The sequence below is a fragment of the Equus caballus genome, chromosome 14 (assembly GCF_041296265.1).
Source record: "Equus caballus isolate H_3958 breed thoroughbred chromosome 14, TB-T2T, whole genome shotgun sequence".
In the NCBI taxonomy this organism is placed as follows: Eukaryota; Metazoa; Chordata; class Mammalia; order Perissodactyla; family Equidae; genus Equus; species Equus caballus.
In genome coordinates, this window is record NC_091697.1 from 72,274,585 (window position 1) to 72,295,732 (window position 21,148).

The 21,148-nt window shown below is 39.8% G+C and overlaps 1 protein-coding gene and 1 long non-coding RNA gene across 4 annotated transcripts in view; one reads left to right on the forward strand and one right to left on the reverse strand.

The window, feature by feature from the left end:
* Positions 1–20,892, reverse strand: ARL14EPL (ADP ribosylation factor like GTPase 14 effector protein like). Of its 3 annotated transcripts, XM_070233222.1 has the most exons (5): positions 20,716–20,855; positions 12,470–12,555; positions 7,991–8,095; positions 6,088–6,227; positions 1–2,985 (listed from the first exon to the last, which is right to left on the reverse strand). In XM_070233222.1, the coding sequence occupies exons 2-5, from the start codon at positions 12,497–12,499 to the stop codon at positions 2,763–2,765; spliced, it is 498 nt and encodes a 165-aa protein (XP_070089323.1). In that variant the 5' UTR covers positions 12,500–12,555; positions 20,716–20,855; the 3' UTR covers positions 1–2,762. The 3 variants fall into 3 exon arrangements, with proteins under 3 accessions (XP_070089323.1, XP_023474134.1, XP_001504608.3); XM_023618366.2 differs by lacking the exon at positions 12,470–12,555 and having other exon boundaries at positions 20,716–20,892; XM_001504558.5 differs by lacking the exon at positions 20,716–20,855 and having other exon boundaries at positions 12,470–12,669.
* The window catches only part of LOC138917320 (uncharacterized), an 8,904-nt gene continuing 8,632 nt past the window's right edge, over positions 20,877–21,148 (forward strand). The window contains exon 1 of the long non-coding RNA XR_011425142.1: positions 20,877–20,970. This is a non-coding gene — a long non-coding RNA (uncharacterized lncRNA). The remainder of the gene's footprint in view (positions 20,971–21,148) is intronic.

Below are 21,148 nucleotides of genomic sequence, written 5' to 3' on the forward strand. Positions count from 1 at the left end.
TTTCTGACAATTCACATAAATTTATTTTTGCGATAATCATTTAGGGCAGGAGGTTTTAAAAACTCACTGAATTGGCATTAGATCGAGATGAATAACCTAATTTCTAAAAGAGCACTTCATCAAATGTTTTACTAGGTTTCCATAAAAGCAGTATGAAGTGTCTGCTTAGTAATTATGCAGTTTTTTTACTTTATTTTTGCTTTACTTGAAATACTTACCAATGTAATTGCCAACACACTTTTTAAACCAGATCATTTTAAACCAGATTATCTCATCGAATATTTAAGACAATGACAAGAGCCAAAGGGAAAGATATTTTGCGTTAATTTGCCTAAAATTACTTTTCAATATGAAAATTGGACAACTAGAGATAAGGCAGAATTTCTCAAAATTACCCGATCGTGGGACGTCCCTGAGGTGCTTGTTTGAAAGGGTAGACTCCCAGACCTCTTCCCTAGAGGTTCTGATCCCTGAGGTTTGGGATGGGGCTCAGGAATGAGTATTACTAAAAGCACCTGGATGAGTTTTACCATCAGGCAAATTAGGGAAATACTTGGCGTCATGCAAAGAACACTGACCCAGTCTTAGGGCTCAAAGCACCAAGGTTGCCAGTTCGTCTGTATGTCCTTAACCAAGTTACTTCATCTCATTGGGTCTAAATTTCCTCAGTTCTAAAAATAATGAAACAACCAAAAGACTGGTTTATGTCCATGAACCCCATGAAGACAGAAACCAGCTGGGTGTTGCTCACAGCTCCATCCCCTAGATCAACAGAGCAGAGAACAACAGAGCAGCTTCTTGGTTAATATTTGTTGACTAATCTGTTAGACAACCTATAAGATTCCTTTTCAACTTTAAAATTATGGTCCTAAAATAAATAAAATTATTCATTTGGTCAGCCATTTACAAAATAACAATTACTCTCAAAACAAAACAAAATATAGACCCAAAAAGGCCTCTCCTCTTTTTGACTGGTTTCAGGCTGCAGGTTCCAGTGAGAATCTCAAAGGATCTGACGGGGGCGATTTGCTTTCATAACCTCCTCACGGGGCAGTAAGGGTTAAAGGGAATGAATTGGAACCACTGGGTACATGTTTGGCTCACCATAGATACTCAGTAAAAGTGAGTTGAATCTGGAAAACCCAGTAAATTCTATGAAAAACAGAATAAGTTCTCCTGCTACCCATACAGGAGTACTGTAGTCACAGCATGACTTTTAGGATTTTTGTTTCTCTAGTCCCAAAACATACTGTCAAGTAACAAGTCTCGAGTTATTAGGAACCTTCCCTGGCCCATATGGATTGTGCAGAAATAAGTGCTTTTGAAACTGATTATGAAGAAGAACTAAACCCTGAAAACTCTATTTATAACATTTCAAGTTTACTTTAAAATCAAATGCCCTTAATTTTTAAAAAATTTACAAATTACTCCATTTAAACACTTGCATATATTGTCTATCTAATATAACTTAAACAAGTGGTTCTGAAAGTGTGGGCCCCACACTAGGAGCATCAACATCACCCAGGAAATGCAAATTATTGAGCCCTGCCCCAAACCTAATGAATCAGAAACTCAGGGTGTGGGAGAGCAAAAATCTATGTTGCAACAAGTCTTCCAGCTGATTCTGATGCAAAGGGGAGTATAAGAACCACTGACTTAGGGTAAACAAGACTCTGTTATAGAAACAAATTCAAAGAAGGCTGAGTTCAAGTTTCTGTAAACCTCCTACAATGTATCACAACTGAAAAAACACATCAGGTATCTAGCCAACTGCATGTCGATACACTCAATTAGCAAACATACACCAGCATGCTTTTATAGAATAACTTAAATTTCCTTTTGAAAAAAATTCTGAAATACTGATCCTGAAATGAAAAAAAAAAATTAAACTCTGGCTTTTAGGAAACTCAAGTTCTAATCAATTTTAAAAGCAAAATACAAGTTTTAACAAAAATACTGCCAAGTATTACCAAATTTAATTTTAATGCTATTAAAATGTTAACCATAAAAAATAAGACTACAGATATACAGTTCAAAGCTACAAGGTTTTGGTTTTTTAAAATCCAAATAGCAATACTGATTTAGAACTGATGATGTGTACCGAATTCTGAAAATCGTTCTTTTTCAAACGTGTTTTAATTCTTTTTTTTTTTAAGGTATGCGGGGGGCGGGGGGGGGGGGGGCGCAATGTTGGGGGAAGCCGTGAGGAAGATTGGCCCTGAGCTAACATCTGTTGCCAATCTCCCTCTTTTTTTTTCCTCCCCAAAGCCCCAGTACATAGTGGTATATCCTAGTTGTGGGTCATTCTAGTTCTTCTATGTGGAACGCCACCTCAGCATGGCTTGATGAGCCACCAGAGTGTGGGTTGGAGCCCAGGATCTGAGCTGACAAACCGAAGGCCACCAAAGCGTAGCATGGGAACTTAACCACTTGGGCAGCCCCTGAAAATCTTAAAACTACATACTCTCAACTACCAGAAAAGAGAAAAGAGATTTTTAATTTGAGAGCAGAGTAGAGATGGAGGTGTTGATGCTGATATCCACTCACTGTCACTCTCTTTGGTTACAAGTGAAGGAATTTGAGAAGACACCGTAAGAAGTTTAGAGAATGACTGCCATTCTCCACTGTCCTACAGCTTCAGAGAACATGAGTCTTAAGTATGTTATTCCAACATTTTCCCCAACCCCTAAAACTCATCCAAGAGAAAGAGGTTGGCTTAAATATAAGGAAGAAGATACAAATCAGTCCACATGTAAAAGCTCCTAGTCGGGAACATCAAATGGCAGCGTGCTGATGACCTCCCCAGACTCGGTGACGATGGCGTCATAGACCCACCGCCGGTTGCAGCGGCACTCGGGCCCGCACTTGTTGGAGTTGCACTTGGGGCAGGGGTAGAAGCAGCCCAGGCAGTTCTTCTCCAGGCAGTCACACAGGTCAGCGTCGTTGCACATGAGCCTGCCGCTTTTGTCGTACTTCTTCATAGCCCTGCAAAGAAAAAGAATGACACTACATGACAGTGCGATTTTCCTCGACATCGAGAATAAATAATTACGAAGCAAACTTCATAAATATGATCCCTTTACTCTGAGGAAACCACCCTAAAGATTACCCAGCAACCCTTCAGAATATTCTGACAGCAATGTCCTGGAAAATTCAATGTGCCACCAACTTCCGATGTAGCCAGGCTTGTTATCAAGAGTAACACTTCATTTTTCTAGCATGCTTGGGAGTGTAATATTCCACCTAAGCAAATTATGAGGAATAACTAATGAAAAGCTATCAAAAGTTTCCTCCTACGAATGCCCCAAATTTTTCTTTAAAATATAGCTGTTCTTGATAGAATTTTCCCTAATAAATTACTTTTTTTCTTTCTTAAGAAACAGCACTATAGTGAATGCAATTACATTTTTTAATGACTCAAAAATTAGAACTGTCAGTTACTACATCATCATCAACAAACAAACTAAACGCAAAACCTCCTTTGCTAACAGTCTCCAGGTGCCCTTGTTTCTGTTCTTTTCTGTTTTCTTACCCAGAGTGGAGGGAGGAAGCAGGCGATCAAAATGGTAGGGTTCGCTGTAAGCTCTGAGTGAAGGCAAGAAGTTCTGTGCCAGAGGAGAGCACCAGAGTCTACACCCGGCTTTCGGTTCCCACACTGACTGTCAGCCTCTACAACATGTCCAGAAGGCAAAAGGCTTTCACGAGAATTCCACCACCCTCTCAAGGCCAAACCATTCTGAAATAAATCCTTCAAAATTGAGCTGCTTGAAAGCCTTAGAGTGACAAAAGTACCTCTGTACAGCTTGTATCTATTATTACCAGTTGAAGTCAAAAAAGGCTAGCCCTAAGCTAGTGGTGGAACTATGAACTTCTGCACCTTTGATCCCCAAGCACGCATAAGGCCTCCTTTCTTCCTGCTCAGTTAAGTAATGCAGTCCCTAGGGGGCCGCCCGTGGCCGAATGGTTAAGCTCGTGCGCTGGGCTTCATCAGCCCAGAGTTTCTCTGGTTCAGATCCCAGGTGCAGACCTAGCACCGCTCATCAAGCCATGCTGAGGCGACATCCCACATGCCACAACTAGAAGGACCTACAGCTAGAATATACAATTATGTACTGGGGGGCTTCGGGGAGAAGAAGAAAAAAAAGATTAGCAACAGATGTTAGCTCAGGTGCCAATCTTTGAAAAAAAGAATGTTTAAAAAAAAAAGTAATGCAGTCCATCCACTTTCCTCTCCTAATAAAGCAGAGAAGGTTGAGAACCATTATGTATACTTGCCTGATTATCAACTTCAGCGAGAATGCTTCCAATGAGGATTTACATTTGAAGCATTTCATCTGTGGAATGAGAGCTCCCACGCCCACCAGGCAATACAGGTGTCAGCAGACAAGGAGATTTAAAATCTATTACAGGAATGATGGGAGTACGTGGTGGTGAAGCCAACAGAGAACACAGATCAGATTCTGTCCTTCTCCCTTGCCTTCACTCAGACATCAAGACACAGATTTTATAGTTTCCTGCCCATCTGAGGCTATCTTTTGTAAAATTCTGAACTATCATACATACGAAAGTGTACAGAGCACGCATGCACAGAAAAAGAAGAAAAGAAATGTCCATGTGCCCACGGTCCAGCTTAATAAAAGAGTGTTGCACCTTTGAGGTCCTCTTCGTGCCCCACCCATTGCATCCCTTTACCCCAACCTCCGAGAGGAACCTCACCTTGATAGTATGAAAATCATCTCCTTGTTTTACTTATGCCACATGTCTACGTATCTCCAATCATATTTCATTTTTCCCTTCCGTAATTTGCTTTTTCATTCTACCTCATGATTTGAGATTCATCCACGATGCTACATGTAGCTGTATTCAAATATTTTCACTTCTATATGTACTCCACTGTATGAATATACAAGTTACTTAGCTTTTCCAATATGGATGGGCATTTGGATTATTACTACTTTATTTTCTTTGCTATTGCAGTGATGCTAGGAAATTCTTGAACATGTCTCTTGTTGCACATGTATAAGAGTTTTTCTAGGACATATACCCAGGAGCCAAGATGTTAGGTTGTAAGGGACATAGCTAATGCCAAGCTGTTTTTAAATAGTGGTTGTACCATTTTGCACTCAGTTTGTGTCCTGTAGCTTCATCAATATTGATGTCATCAGACTAAACTCTTGGCCTATCTGGGGAGTGGGGCACTTCCCCATACTGTACTGATGAGGGTTAGTATCCTGAACGTTTAACCTTTTCTTCTATGAAATATCTGTTTATTTCATAGAGAGTTTGGTTCGTTTTTCTTTTAGGATGTTTACCTTTTTTCTTATTGACTTGTAGGATTCTCACTATATTTTGGATACTGATTTTTTTTAATTGTAAATAACTTCTCCCACCTTGTGATTTGTGTCTCATTATTTTTAGGGTGTCTTATAATGAGCATAAATTCTTAATTTTAATGCAGTTGAATTCATCAAACTTTTCCTTTATGGTTGCTTAGTTTATACTTCTGGTGCACGAGCAATCATTGTACTCACAAACTTCTGTGCCCGCTTGATACCTGAATCCATTCCCATGGTTATATTATTTCTCCTTTGAATGATACACTTTCTTACTTTTAATCATCTTTCCTACTAAAGCTATTACTCTAGGCCAAAGGATTTTGAAGACTTTTTTTTTAAATTGATTCCTACTTTGGAATTATAGTCCATTTCTTGAAGTTGCTAACTTCCAGACACTTGCTAACTTTCTGTTCAGTTAAATAATGCTGTTCCATCCTCTTCCCTCTCCTAAGAAAGCAGAGAAGATTGAGGACGATTATGTCTGCTTGCCTGATTATCACACTTTCGTGAGAATGCATTCCAATGAGGATTTACACTTGAAGCATTTCATCTGTGGAATGAGAGCTCCCACACCCACCAGGAAATTCAGGTGTCAGCAGACAAGGAGATTTAAAATCTATTATAGGGTAATATTATCCTTTAGAAAAGATATTTTAAAATCATGAAAAGAGGCAACCTTTAATTACTTTGTCAAGGAAAACTCACGCATTTTATAATCCCACAGATCAAATGTAATAAATCATGATCTTACTTGTGTTTTACAGAAAAATATTCATTCATCTTTGACATCCGTGCTTTCTTTTTCTGCTGCCTTGTTTCGGGGTTAAAGTCTGCTACCTGTGGTCCAGGGTTTTGAAACGCCAAGCATTTTAACTGCCGTTCTATCTGTTGCTATGAAACAAATAAAATCTATTAGTATAAGAACCAAATTTTACATTGTATCAAAAGGAATTTTCTATAACTTTTACCATAATGGCATGAAACGATAGATGTTTTATCTAGAGAAATAAACAGTTTAATCTGATTAAGTTTCAAAAGATGATGTAAATTATGTCATTCTTTCTGAATAAATACATAGTATAAAACTCATATAATAAAAATGTGAGAACCAACCAATCAGGAACAGAATTCCTTTTATATCTGCAAAACACCAGTCGCCTTCTCAAATCTATTGGGGATGGAAGTCAGAATTAGCATTATTATGGCAGAGTAGGACAGGGAGGAAAGGCTATTCCACAGTTGTTAGCTGAAGAAGCCCAGGTAAAGTATCTCAAACCACAGTGAGAACCCAAAAGCATACCAGCCCTCCCTTTCAGTGCTCTGGGGCGGGTTTCTGAACTACTCACTACCCTGGGAGTGTGGACTCCATCAGGGCTCCGATGCAGGACACAGCCACATGAAGGATCCACTCTCAGTCAAAGCCACATTTGAAGAAGAAAATCTTGCTAGAATGACTTTCTGGAGTGTTAGTGGAAATTTTCAAAGGTCTCTGGGGATATTTACAATTTGAAATTAAATGAGGCCTCCTTGGAAAGAGAAGCAACAAAGATGCTCCAATCAATCCTGGTAACTTATTTTGAACACGAGGCACATGTCATGAGGGAAAGGAATGCTCTTTTGAAGGATTTTAGAAGAAAATAATCTGAGTGTCCCCAAAACATACAGGGTAACATATACATGAAAATACTACACCTGGAAACAAGGGAAACTTTTAATGTACGAATTTTAATGTAAAAAATTAGTAACAGAATCTCAGACTTTTCTATAGTCTATTTAGTTTAATAATAATTGGTCTAAAATAACGTAAATATGTTTCTTTAAAATTTCATTCTGATGTGTGTGTATGGGTTTGTTTTACAAACTTAACCTTATGAAACAATTCTGTTTAGGTATAGCTGTGAAATAAGTACAACTTACTACCATCTATTACTATAGATTACTATTACTATTTGAACTTGTATTCAAATCTTGGCTCTGCCATTCGTTAATGATGTGCCTCGAGCAAATTCTTACTTCTCTAAGCCTCAGTTTCTCCTTTTGTGAAAGAGGTTAACAATAATATCTTGTGATAAGGATTAAGTAAATTAATATATAGTTGTGCATTGCTTAACAATGGGGATACATTCTGAGAAACGTGTCATCAGGAGATTCGTCATTGTGTGGACATTGTAGAGTGTACTCACTGCGAACCTAGATGGTAGAGCCTACTACACAGCTAGGCTATATGGTTCTAATCTTACGGGACCACTGTTGTATATGTGGTCCATCGTTGACTGAAACGTCAATATGTGGTGCATGACTATATACAAAATTTTAGAACCATGACTAACACGTAATAGGAAAAAAACCAAGGGTTTGTTAAAGAAAAACACTTGACTATATTCTCTACAAATATTCTTCCTAAAGGGCAGGTTTTTACTGCACAGTACACTGGGCTGAAAATCAGGGGACTGAGAGGAGACAGGTGAGGGGAGACCAGCCTAGCGGTGAGCAGCGTTAAGAGGAGGGGGAGCATGGGGGAACACGGGGGAGCAGAGACCCTCCCTTGGAGTCCTGACTGAGCCCACCTTCCCACCCAAGACCAGGGCATATCAGAGATTCCCAAGCTGGGAACTCCGCGAACACCATGGAATCATAACATCCATATGCCATACCAGTTGCTTCTGTCCGATTTGACAGTTTTTCTCAGGAGAACTTCGACCTGTGTGTCCCTCTGGAGTAGAACTGTTTTTTTCTGATTGTTCACTCATTTCTGAGCACTAAAGAAAGCAATTGGAAAAAAGTAAAACACATTAACATCACACGTCCCCAGTAAACTTATCCTGTGTCTTGCTTGCTCTCTCCCTACATCTTACTTTCCTTCAAAGCCAGACTTCCTGACTCCTGGCTTCTGTTTTACCATTCCCTCTTACATCCTGCATCTGACTTGCCCAATCCACTTTGCTGATGCTCTTCTCTGCTGCGTGTTCCAAGAGCAAATCAATTGTACCTTTCACAGCTCTTAGCATCAGAGACCTCTCTGGAACAGGCAACCCTGGGGCCATCCGCTCCTGCTTAGAGGACTGTGAATTGTTAGACCTCCATTCTTCCCCTTTTACATTTACTCCTTTGGAAAAAGAAAGACATTAATGTCATACATCCCCAGTAACTTTGTGGAAATCTTATCCATTTCCACGGTTTCCGTTGTCCGCTCTTCAGAGATCATTCCGCAGGCTGTCTCTAAAAGCTCTGACCTCCTCACTCGAGTTTTCTCAAAAATTTCAAATACAGCTTGAGCTAAATGAAAGTCCTCAGTTTTCCATAAAACTCAGCTGCTAAAATGCCTGTAATTTACTTTGAAATACTTCAGTATGTATACGGGGTGTCACTATGTGTGTGTGTGTGTGACTCAGGTGAAGCTAACACAGGGTGTGAACCACTCACGAACAGTGCACGCTGCTGTGCAGTTTCTGTCAGAAAGGGCCACGCTCCAGGGGAGGCTTCCACAGCCCTGCTGCTTTCACTCTCTCCCGTCAACTACCAGAGCTGACGGTCAGGTGCTGTTTCTACCAAAGGAACCTAAGAGTTACGGTTTACCAAGTGGGCCTGGGTCATTTGGCACCAGCACTCTGCCTGCCAACTGGAAATTCCATTTCTGTCATTGCACCTCATTTTCCCATGTCTAGGGTCACTAGACACTGATTGCTCACTTTTCTGTAGCCCCCTCACCAACTCCCAACATGAGGTTAGGAGTCATGTTGATTTTTCTTTCCTAATATTGATTCTTCCTTTCCATTCTCTATCAGGAAGAATCTACCCTCAAGACAGTAGTAGCAGCAGTGGTAGTACCTTATCCTTGACCACGATGGCGTTAACATTCCTGTCAGCTTGACTAAACTTTAGACAGGCATCTTCCTCACTATAGACCCGACTCCCCTTTTCTTAGAGTATTTACTTCAGAAAACCTGGAAGTGTAAATTCTTTCTTTCCCCCACTGAGATGTAAATCTTCTTCCAGCCTCTTGCAAGTTTTACAACCCAGGAGTGTCTTTCTCAAGGATTAGAAGCCTGTGAGATCTAATCAACCAGAAAGATAGTGCTCCCGTTTGAGAGTCTCTGTGGGAAGGTGGAGGCCTCACTTGCTAATTGGTGGGCGCCAATTAGCAAACACAGGTGGCCTGATCAGAGAGAAACAGCTGCAAATTTGGGAAGAACTCAATTGCTCAACACATCCCAGGGATCAATCGCTCCCCTAAAGTCTCTAGTATTTTCTTCCTGCCCTTTGTTTCAGTGGCGTTGAGTTTGACTGAGTTCTGGTTCCTCTCCCCTATGATGACAGCCTTGAACAAAGTCTTCTCTGTCTATTTAACTGTGTCCAGTGCAATTTTTGCTTTGACCCCCTCGTATACAATTTCACATCTGACCAGCCAAGCATTCCTGTGGAGTGTTTGCCAACTTATCTGAAGATAAAATCACATGGAACTGTTTTAAAAGTAAGAAATTCCCTGTCGAATCCCAGACCTACTGGGGTTATAATTTGCAGAGGAGAATCTTGGCAACCTGTATAATTAATAAGCTCTCCAGGTGAATCCTATCCTTAGGCAATTATGGGAGACATAAGGATAGGAAAAGTAGGTGTAATTTTCTCCATTCAGTCTTGCCATCTGTCCTAAAACTATTGTCCATATTTTCTTCCCAGTCCCAATTCATCCACACATTGTGGTTGCGTTGATATTCCAAAATCAGAAATTTCTTTATCTCCTTCCTATTAAAAGACTTCAATGACTCCCCTCTGCCAGTAACATCCCATACCCCCAGCCTATCAGCGAAGGTCCATCACAACCATCTCCACCTTCCTGTCCAAACTGACTCGCTGAACAGCTTCACTTGGGCCAAAGCTACCTGATCTCACCACTCCCATTAACACGCCTCCCATCTCTTACCTAACTCAAGGCTTCCCTTTTGAACTCTGGTCTGTTTCTCCCTCCAAGAAGCCTCCTCTGATCACCCTAGTCCTTGAAGTTGCCTTTCTCTCTTGGGCTCTGTTTGGAGCTTCCTCAAGAAATCCCCCCCACCACCCCCAAGGGGCCCTAAACTCTCTAGCTTCTTCACATAACAAATTTCCCTCCTCTTGGAAATAGATATGACCTATGATGATCTTTGCAAGCAAGAACTTTTCCTGAAAAGGCATCCATCTAATTACATTGGGAGAAATGAATATTTTATGCAAATCTTCTGCCTGAGATGCCTTTGTTTAAGTCCTTTGTGAAATGTAGGTCTCCACAAATAGATTAGGGGGAAAACTTGCTCCTTTGTATTCCAAATAAAGCAAAAGGAAATTATAATAGAATTTCACGAGGGACTGAAATTATAATTGGATTTTATTATGAGCCCAAAATATCTGTCCCAGGAAAAGTAATAAAAAGGTTCAGAACTCCCCTTTTTCTCCTGCTTGGTATGCCCAACACAGAGGTTCTTAACCAGAGAATGAATACAGGGGGCCCTTGAACTTGGATGAGTAAAGAATACATATTTATTTTCACTAAGCTCTAACTGAAACTCTGGCATTTCCTTCTATTAGAATTCAACCAACAAACCACAATAGTGTTAGCAGTACTTGTGACTTTGTTACCTATGAAAACACAGATGTTTTCACTTGTAGATATGTCAAAATGTTATTTACACTCATCACTTCTTCAAAATGATGGTAGCTCTTAGACCTGCTGCTAGATCTTATTTGATACATGAATAATGAAACACATATATTACTACCACAATTTTTAACATTTTGCTAAGTGTATTTCAATATAATTTGTTCCCTTCGTAACCTTACAGATTTTATTTTATACAATTAAAAACATCATTGTGTGAGAAACAGTCCATAGATATAACATTTGGCCAAAGGGTTCCGTGACACAAAAAATATGATTAAGAACCCTTGCAAAGAGGCAGGAGAACGCACTGCCGCCACTGCCATGGATCGTGGTGTTGAGACACAGCTTCTGGCTATAGAAGATGCTCATCTTCAAGCACAGGGCTGGAAGCAATGTGGTTACATCCCGCCTTATTACATTTAATGGAGCACAAAGTGTCTGACATAAATTTAACAAACTCTCCATTTTGTCCCAACATTATGTCAGATTGTCTGTGAAAGATCCAAAATATAGTCTAGCCCAAAGAGAAGTGGCTCCCCCAAGTGGCAGACATAACACAGACTCCAACAGCAGGGATTCTCAAGGCATGGCCCAAGGATGGGACAACTCTTTAGGGCCAGACTTGGGCCAAAATGGAAATCAACTGCTTCACTAAGTACACTGGGTAGTTCAGTGGACATTTTGCTTCACAGCAAGGCTGTCTTCCTGGAGTAAAGCAGTTCACTGATTTACATTCTGGCCCAAACTCCTTGATTCACCATGAACAGGAACCTCAAGGAGCCCTGGAGTACATGTTGGCCGTAACACACCTTCCTTCTGTATTTAGCTCAATTTTCACAGGCAAGTGCCTCTTTCTATCAGGTCTTTAGCTCTGGAAGCAGTCTCACACATTTCTTTACCCCCAGCGAGCCTAGAATTAGTACCTAGTTACTGCTCAATAAATAGCTCATGAGTATTATACTAATGGATGGATGCCAATTATTAAGCACCTACTATGTGCCAAGCACTTTGCTAAACATTCTACATTTATTACTTCATTAATTCCACAGCAACACTCTGAGTTAGATATGGCCATCTCTGTTTTACAGATGAGAAAACTGAGGCCCAGAGAGATCATTTATGCCCCATAGTTACTAGCAGGCTGCATGATTTTGAAACCTAGATTTGTCTGACCCCCAAAACTAAGCCCTTCTCAGGGTGTTACACTGCTTAAGGTTTGTTTTAATGATGACCACCATCTCTATACAGTACATTGCTGAGGGATGGGATGTAATCAGCGCCAGCCGCACAGAGCCGTTTCAAAAAGAGGCCTGAAGAAGAAAGAGGGGCGGGCACACTTCAGATAATCTCAATTTGCCTCCTCCAGCTCTGCTGTCAGAGCACACATCTCAAAGGTAATGCTGGAAAAGACTCCCACCTCAGGCACATGAGCCACATCTGACCTCAGGATTGGATTCCGAAGTCAGCATGAAAGAAGAAAGTCACATACAGACAAAATTACCTTTAAAAATCCCTTCAGTAAATGCGGCATAGGAATAGTCCTATGAAGACAGGCATTTCTCCAGCATTGAAATGGATTCTTATTTCCTAGGTAGAGCATCAGAAGAAGAGTTGGCTTACACATACGAGCCATTATGCTTAAATTATGTTTACCTTTAAACCTCAGAGTCACACATCCTGGCTACGGAGGCCTCAGGAACTAGGTCACCCTACAAACAGCACCAGGTTCAGATCCCCAACTTCCTGCTCCCTCTGAGGCTCAGGTCATCGAAGGGAATGCAGGCAAAGTGCCTCATACTTTAATCATTTATACTTGTCTTTAGGATGCCCTAAAGTACCGTACAGCTGAATTTATGTAATTGTGTCTTGCTTAAGGTAGAATAAGTATTTTTTCTACCTTTATCCCTAAGGACACCGGCAAATTATCAAAGCAAGAAAAGTGTTCAGTTTAAACTCCAGATCAAAAGTCGGTCTCTACTTTCATTCAATAGCAGATAAAACAGTTTTTTTAGAGACACCTTCTGTAAGACACCCCTCAGGAAATATTTACAAGTAAAAGATACACACATAGACATCCGCAGAGAACATTCAGATGGGTAATGTAGCAGGGACTTAATCAAAAGGTTTCCATTAAAAGCAATCACAACAGAGTAAAGCTATTTTAATCTCATTCTGTCTCAAGCCGTAGTTCCTATACTTGTTAAAAATGACAGTTCACTGAGATATTGACAGGTGAGTCAGATCCCACCAGGGACACATTTGATAAAGAGAAACAACTGCTGGGCAGATGATCAATTAAGTCATTCCCTTACTGCTCCCGCCCAGCTGATTCAGCTGTTTTTAAAGCCACAGAACTGTTCAATAACCTCTAACAAAATCTCCATTGCCATTTGTCCATAAGAATTAAAAGTGATTTTGATCTAAGCCTTTGAGTGTTTTTTAGATAAACAATGTTAATGCTTTAGAAACAACCTTATTTACAATATATAAATATATATCCTCGGGATACTTTTATTGCTGTATTTTCCAACACACACCACACCCCCCGCCCCTTCTGTGGCTCAGTATAAAATATTACGTAAACAAATATCATATATTTAAAATAATTTGAAAGTGCACTCAGCGGAGAATTCGATAAGCTGTGGAACGCAATGCAACCACGCAGTTGTTATTGCTAATGCCGGGAAGGCTGCCACCTGGCCTCGCTCTGAAACCAACACCCTTGAAGGGCCCGTTGGGTCAGTTACAGGGCGGCAGCCATGAGGGCCTCTCTGCTCACACAGTATTTAGAATCTGGATCTCTTGAATTATATATTTTAATTCTTCCTTGCAATTTTAAGGAGTATGAAAAACAGAAACCTGTTTACTCTGCCCCATCAATGGAAAGAAGAGAAGAAAGAAAACTCTTCTATGAGGCCTGAAGACTGGGCCATTTTCAGCATTATCCTGATAAAAATACTTCAAAACCACTCATCCCAAATTTTAAGTGTGGAGAATCTTTTTTCCAGATCCCTAGGGCCCCTTTATGCTCCTTTCTTAGCTTAAATTTTTATTTCAGGCCACACGGCAGCAAAAGAGCCCCAATTTTCTTCGACTCTTAACTACAACACATTAATATGGCAATATATATTCAGAGTCAGCATCTGCTGACTTGCTTTTGCCTCTTCTCTCTCTACTAGCCTCAGAAGGAGTCAAGTGTAAAAGCATCATTGGAGAAGCAGGGCCTTTCCAATGATGACCTTCCACAGTTCTGTTACTCCCACTTTTTAATGAGAGTTGCCTTGTCAAGCTGAAGCAGTAGGTGGTAAAAAGAAAGTACACATACCTTTAAGTTGGATGAAAAAGAAGGAAAGAATACTGGGGAAAAAAGAGAAACTGTACTGCCTTGTTTCCTTTGTTTTGCTGAGAAACCATAGAACTCTCTAGGGAAAAAGTGATGAGGCCTCTAAGGTGCTCTTATAATTTAACGCTTTTATAATAATGGCTGAGAGGAGGAGAGGTGGAAAAGCAGAGGGGTTGGGGGGTGGATGTAATCATTAACTCTCTCTTCCAGCATGAGTCTGTTCTAAAATCATGCGAAATCAGGGAACGATCCTTCATCTGCTCACCCATCTTCCATTTGCAATAAGCAATGAATCTAGAGTTTACATTTTGACTCTATTGCTCAGTTTCATATCTTGACTTGAAATGTTCAACTAATACTAACATCAAATTGCCCCCTGGCTATTTTTGTACTTCAGTGTAAATAGCGCGCGCACACACACACACAATATATATATTTATTTTTAAGCTAAAAAATCTAAGAAAAACTATGTTGTCCCAAGGGAAAACTGAACCACGTTTATAAGCTGTGTCTAAGACATTTACTAATCTCTAAATTATAACCCTCTAACAATTGTCCTTTGCCACTAGGACTCAGATATTGTGTTGTGAGTCATTAAAACCACTTCACCGCAGGTTAATACCTGCCTCACTCATTTGTGAATTATAGGGTAAAAACCGCCATTTCAATCCTAATTACTTTTGCTGCAAAGAACAAGGAAAGGAAACAAAATCTTCAGTTGTAAGAGCTTGCGCCCCATCTGGCAATGATGCAAAACCTTAAGGTGGTTCCAGAAGTAAGGATATTGACCTGAACTTTATATCCACTAAGCAACTGCTGTATTTTTTTTTTTTTTTTTTTTTGCAGGGAGGTGCTTTATGGACCCCAGGGTCCTTGTTTTTTTTTTTTTTCTTTTCACTTTTTTTTTATTGAGTTATTGATAGGTTACAACCTTGTGAAATTTCAATTGTACATTAATGTTTGTCAGTCATGTTGTAGGTGCACCACTTCACCCTTTGTGCCCACCCCCCACCCCACCTTTCCCCTGGTATCCACTAAACTGTTCTTGGTCCATAGTTTTAAATTCCTCATATGAGTGGAGTCATACACAGATTATCTTTCTCTTGCTGGCTTATTTCACTTAACATAATTCTCTCAAGGTCCATCCATGTTATTGCAAATGGAATGATTTTGTTCTGTTTTGCAGCTGAGTAGTATTCCATTGTATATATGTACCACATCTTCTTTAACCATTCATCTGTTGATGGGCACTTAGGTTGCTTCCACGTCTTGGCTATTGTAAACAGTGCTGCAATAAACATTGGGGTGCACAGGACTTTTGGGATTGCTGACTTCAGGCTCTTTGGATAAATACCCAGTAGTGGGATGGCTGGATCGTATGGTAGTTCTATTTTTAGTTTTTTGAGGAATCTCCATACTGTTTTCCATAGTGGCTGCACCAGTTTGCATTCCCACCAGCAGTGTATGAGGGTTCCTTTTTCTCCGCAACCTCTCCAACATTTGTTGCTATTAGTTTTAGATATTTTTGTCATTCTAACGGGTGTAAGGTGATATCTTAGTGTAGTTTTGATTTGCATTTCCCTGATGATCAGCGATGATGAGCATCTTTTCATGTGCCTATTGGCCATCAGTATATCTTCTTTGGAGAAATGTCTGTTCATGTCTCCAGCCCATTTTTTGATTGGGTTGTTTGATGTTTTGTGATTGAGTTGCTAGAGTTCTTTATATATTAAGGATATTAAGCCTTTGTCAGATATATGACTTGCAAATATTTTTTCCCAGTTAGTGGGTTGTTTTTTTGTTTCAATCCTGTTTTCATTTGCCTTGAAAAAGCTCTTTAATCTAATGAAGTCCCATTTGTTTATTCTTTCTATTGTTTCCCTTCTCTGAGAAGGCATGGTGTCCGAAAAGAACCTTTTAATACTGATGTCAAAGAGTGTACTGCCTACGTTTTCTTCCAGAAGCCTTATGGTTTCAGGTCTAACCTTTAGGTCTTTAATCCATTTTGAGTTTATTTTGGTGAATGGTGAAAAAGAATGGTCAATTTTCATTCTTTTACATGTGGCTTTCCAGTTTTCCCAGCACCATTTGTTGAAAAGACTTTCTTTTCTCCATTGTATGCCCTCAGCTCCTTTGTCAAAGATAAGCTGTCCATAGATGTGTGGTTTTATTTCTGGGCTTTCAATTTTGTTCCATTGATCTGTGCACCTGTTTTTATACCAGTACCATGCTGTTTTGATTACTGTAGCTTTGTAGTATGTTTTGAAGTCAGGGATTGTGATGCCTCCCATTTTGTTCTTTTTTCTCAGGATTGCTTTAGCAATTCGGGGTCTTTTGTTGCCCCATATGAATTTTAGGATTCTTTGTTCTAATTCTGTGAAGAATGTCATTGGGATTCTGATTGGGATGGCATTGAATCTGTAGATTGCTTTAGGTAGAATGGACATTTTAACTATGTTTATTCTTCCAATCCATGTACATGGAATGTCTTTCCATCTCCTTGTGTCGTCATCCAATTCTCTCAGAAAGGCCTTGTAATTTTCATTATATAGGTCCTTCACTTCCTTAGTTAAATTTACCCCAAGGTATTTTATTCTTTTTGTTGCGATTGTGAATGGTATTGTATTCTTGAGTTCTTTTTCTGTTGGTTCATTACTGGAGTATAGAAATGCTACCGATTTATGCAAATTGATTTTATACCCTGCAACTTTGCTGTAGTTGTTGATTACTTCTAACAGTTTTCCAATGGATTCTTTGGGGTTTTCTATATATAAGATCATGTCGTCTGCAAACAGTGAGAGTTTCACTTCTTCCCTCCCTATTTGGATTCCTTTTATTCCTTTTTCTTGCCTGATTGCTCTGGCCAGGACCTCCAGTACTATGTTAAATAAGAGTGGTGATAGAGGGCATCCTTGTCTTGTTCCTGTTTTCAGGGGGATGGGGTTCAGTTTTTGCCCATTGAGTATGATGTTGGCTATGGGTTTGTCGTATATGGCCTTTATTATGTTGAGGTAGTTTCCTTCTATGCCCATTTTGTTCAGAGTTTTTATCATAAATGGCTGTTGGATCTTGTCAAATGCCTTCTCTGCATCTATTGAGATGATCATGTGGTTTTTATTCCTCAGTTTGTTGATGTGGTGTATCACGTTGATTGATTTGTGGATGTTGAACCATCCCTGTGTCCCTGGTATGAATCCCACCTGATCCTGATGTATGATTCTTTTGATGAATTGCTGAATTCTGGTTGCCAAAATTTTGTTTAGAATTTTTGCATCTATGTTCATCAGTGATATTGGCCTGTAGTTCTCTTTTTTTGTGGTGTCCTTGTCAGGTTTTGGTATCAGCATGATGTTGGCCTCATAGAATGTGTTAGGAAGTGTTCCATCTTCCCTAATTTTTTGGAATAGCTTGAAAAGGATAGGTATTAAATCCTCTCTGAAAGTTTTGTAGAATTCCCCAGGAAAGCCATCTGGTCCTGGGGTTTTATTCTTTGGGATGTTTTTGATTGCTCTTTCAATCTCTTTCCTTGTGATTGGTCTATTCAAATTGTCTGCCTCTTCTTGAATGAGCTTTGGGAGATTGTAGGAGTCCAGGAATTTATCCATTTCCTCTAGGTTATCCATTCTGTTGGCATATAGTTTTTTGTAGTATTCTCTTATAATCTGTTGTATTTCTGCAGAGTCTGTTGTTATTTCTCCTCGCTCATTTCTGATTTTGTTTATTTGAGCTTTCTCCCTTTTTTTCTTTGTAAGTCTGGCTAGTGGTTTGTCAATTTTATTTATCTTCTCAAAAAACCAGCTCTTTGTCTCATTGATCCTTTCTACTGCCTTTTTCATTTCAATAGTATTTATTTCTGCTCTGATTTTTATTATTTCTCTCCTTCTGCTGACTTTGGGCTTCATTTGTTCTTTTTTCTCTAGTTCAGTTAGGTGTGCTTTAAGGTTGCTTATTTGGGATTTTTCTTGTTTGTTAAGATGTGCCTGTATTGCGATGAATTTTCCTCTTAATACAGCTTTTGCTGTATCCCATATGAATTGGTATGGCATGCTATCATTTTCATTTGTTTCCAGGTATTTTTTTATTTCTTCTTTAATTTCTTCAATGATCCATTGCTTGTTCAGTAGTGTGTTGTTTAGTCTCCACATCTTTGTACCTTTCTCAGCTTTTTTCTTGTAATTAATTTCTAGCCTTATAGCACTATGATCTGAGAAGATGCTTGCTATTATTTCAATTTTTTTAAATTTGTAGAGGCTTGTCTTGTTTCCCAACATATGGTCTATCCTAGAGAATGTTCCATGTGCACTTGAGAAGAATGTGTATTCAGCTCCTTCAGGGTGGAGTGATCTATATATGTCTATTAAGTCCAATTGTTTTAGTTTTTCATTCAGCTCCACTATTTCCTTGTTGATTTTCTGTCTGGATGATCTGTCCATTGATGTGAGTGGGGTGTTGAGGTCCCCTACTATTATTGTGTTGTTTTTAACATCTTCCTTTAGGTCTGTTAATAGTTGCTTTATGAATCTTGGTGCTCCTGTGTTGGGTGCATAGATATTTATCAGTGTTATTTCTTCTTGATGAAGTGTCCCTTTGATCATTATATATTGTCCCTCTGTGTCTCTCTTTACCTGTCTTATTTTGAAATCCACTTGGTCTGATATGAGAATTGCAACACCTGCCTTTTTTTCCTTGCTATTTGCTTGAAGTATTGTCCTCCACCCCTTCACCCTGAGTCTGTGTTTGTCCTTGGGGCTGAGGTGTGTTTCCTGGAGGCAACAAATTGTTGGATCTTGTTCTTTAATCCATTTTGCCACTCTGTGTCTTTTTATTGGAGAGTTCAATCCGTTCACATTGAGAGTGATTATTGATGCATGTGGACTTAATGCTGTCAATCTGTCGCTCATTATCTTGTTTTCCTGTGTTTCTTTTCCTGTGTGCTTTAGACTACCCATTTAATACTGCAATTTCTTATGCTGGGTTTCTTAGATTTTCCTTATCTATGATTTGTGACTCTGTTCTGTACTTTATTTTAGTGTCTACCTTGAAGTTAGTATTTAGAATCTCGTGTATAATATAGTCTATTCTCTGGTGGTCTCTTACTTACTCGACCAATACTGATTTAGACCCTTTGCTCTTCCCCTCCTAAATAATTATTTTCATTTTTTATTCCAACTCGTCTTATTAATTTGTAGTTAGAGTGCTAAGATCGTCCTTGTTTTGGTAGTTTCCTTATTTTTACCCTAATGCTATAGTTTAATATTTGCTATCCTGTTCTGGTTCTATCCATCGGTCTCCCTAGTCTGTGGATTGTGTTCCCTTTCTCCCTTTTTTCTTTTTTCAAGTATGAGAGCCTTCTTGAGGATTTCTTGTAGTGGAGGGCTTTTAGTTACAAATTCCCTTAACTTTTGTTTGTCTGGAAAAGATTTAATTTCTCCCTCATATCTGAAGGAAATTCTTGCTGGATAGAGTATTCGTGGCTGAAGGTTTTTATCCTTTAAAGCTTTGAATATATCACTCCATTCTCTCCTAGCTTGTAGGGTTTCTGTAGAGAAATCCGCTGACAGTCTGATAGGGGCTCCTGTATAGGTTATTCTCTTTTTTTTTTCTTACTTCCCTGAGTATTCTTTCCTTATCATTCCTATGTGCCAACTTTACTATTATGTGCCTTGCGGTGGGTCTTTTTACATTGACAAATCTAGGAGATCTAAAACCCTCCTCTACACACATTTCTCCGTCGATCCCTAGATTTGGGAAGTTCTCTTCAATAATTTCGTTAAGCACACTTTCTGCTCCATTTTCCTTTTCCATATTCTCGGGAATTCCTATGATCCTTATGTTCTTACTCCTCATTGAATCCATTATCTCTCGGAGATTTTCCTCATTTTTTTTAATTCTTAGTTCTCTTTCTTCCTCTGTCTGGCACCATTCAGCCTGTCTGTCCTCGATTATGCTGACTTGCTCCTCTAGGTTGTCTACACGGGCATTCAGGGAATCCATATTCTGTTTTATCTGGTCTATTGTGTTTTTCATCTCAAGTAATTCTGTTTGATTCTTCTTTATGATTTCAATCTCTTTTGTGAAGTAACTCCAGAACTCGGCTTGTTTCTCTTTCTCTCTACCTCATTGAGTTTTTTGATTATAGCTGCTCTGAATTCATTATCACTTAGTTTACCTAATTCCAAGTCCTCAGGACTTAATTCTGTGTTTTTATTGTTTTCCTTCTGGTCTGGGGCTTTTATAAATTGCTGGATGGTAGAGGAGCGGTTTTTTCTCATGGTGGTAGAATTCAGTTGCAGTTACAGCCTGTCGCCACTAGATGGGGGTCGAGAGCGGCGTGTTAGCTCTCCGCCTTGGGGCAAGATGGCTGCGCCCACTGGCTTTGTTAGGGGGGAGGGGTTGTTACTCACATGCGCCGGTCTGGGTTCAGATCAGTTCTGTTCTCTGGTCTCCCAAGGCCCTTGATTTATAGGGTCCCCGCGGACGGAAGCTTTCCCCCCCGTCAGCGGGTCTCCACTGAATCAGCGGCAGGAGTCTTGGATGATCCCCCGGTCGCGCGGCCCCTCCCCCGCTCCCTCCCGACCCGCACCGCAGCAATCGCAGACTCTAGGGGAGGGAGCGATGTTCTCTCCTACCGTTCCGGCACCTCCGAGGGTGTAAGCAAGGTTATGATCTCCTCCTTCTTGGTATTGTAGGTCTCTAACGAGCTGGCATTATGTTTATTCTCTGAAATTCAGTTCTTCCAATCTTTTGTTGTATTTTGGAGGGCAGAGAATCCCGGGTCAGCTCACCCCGCCATTTTGCTCCTCCCTGCAACTGCTGTATTTTTGAAATTACACAGTA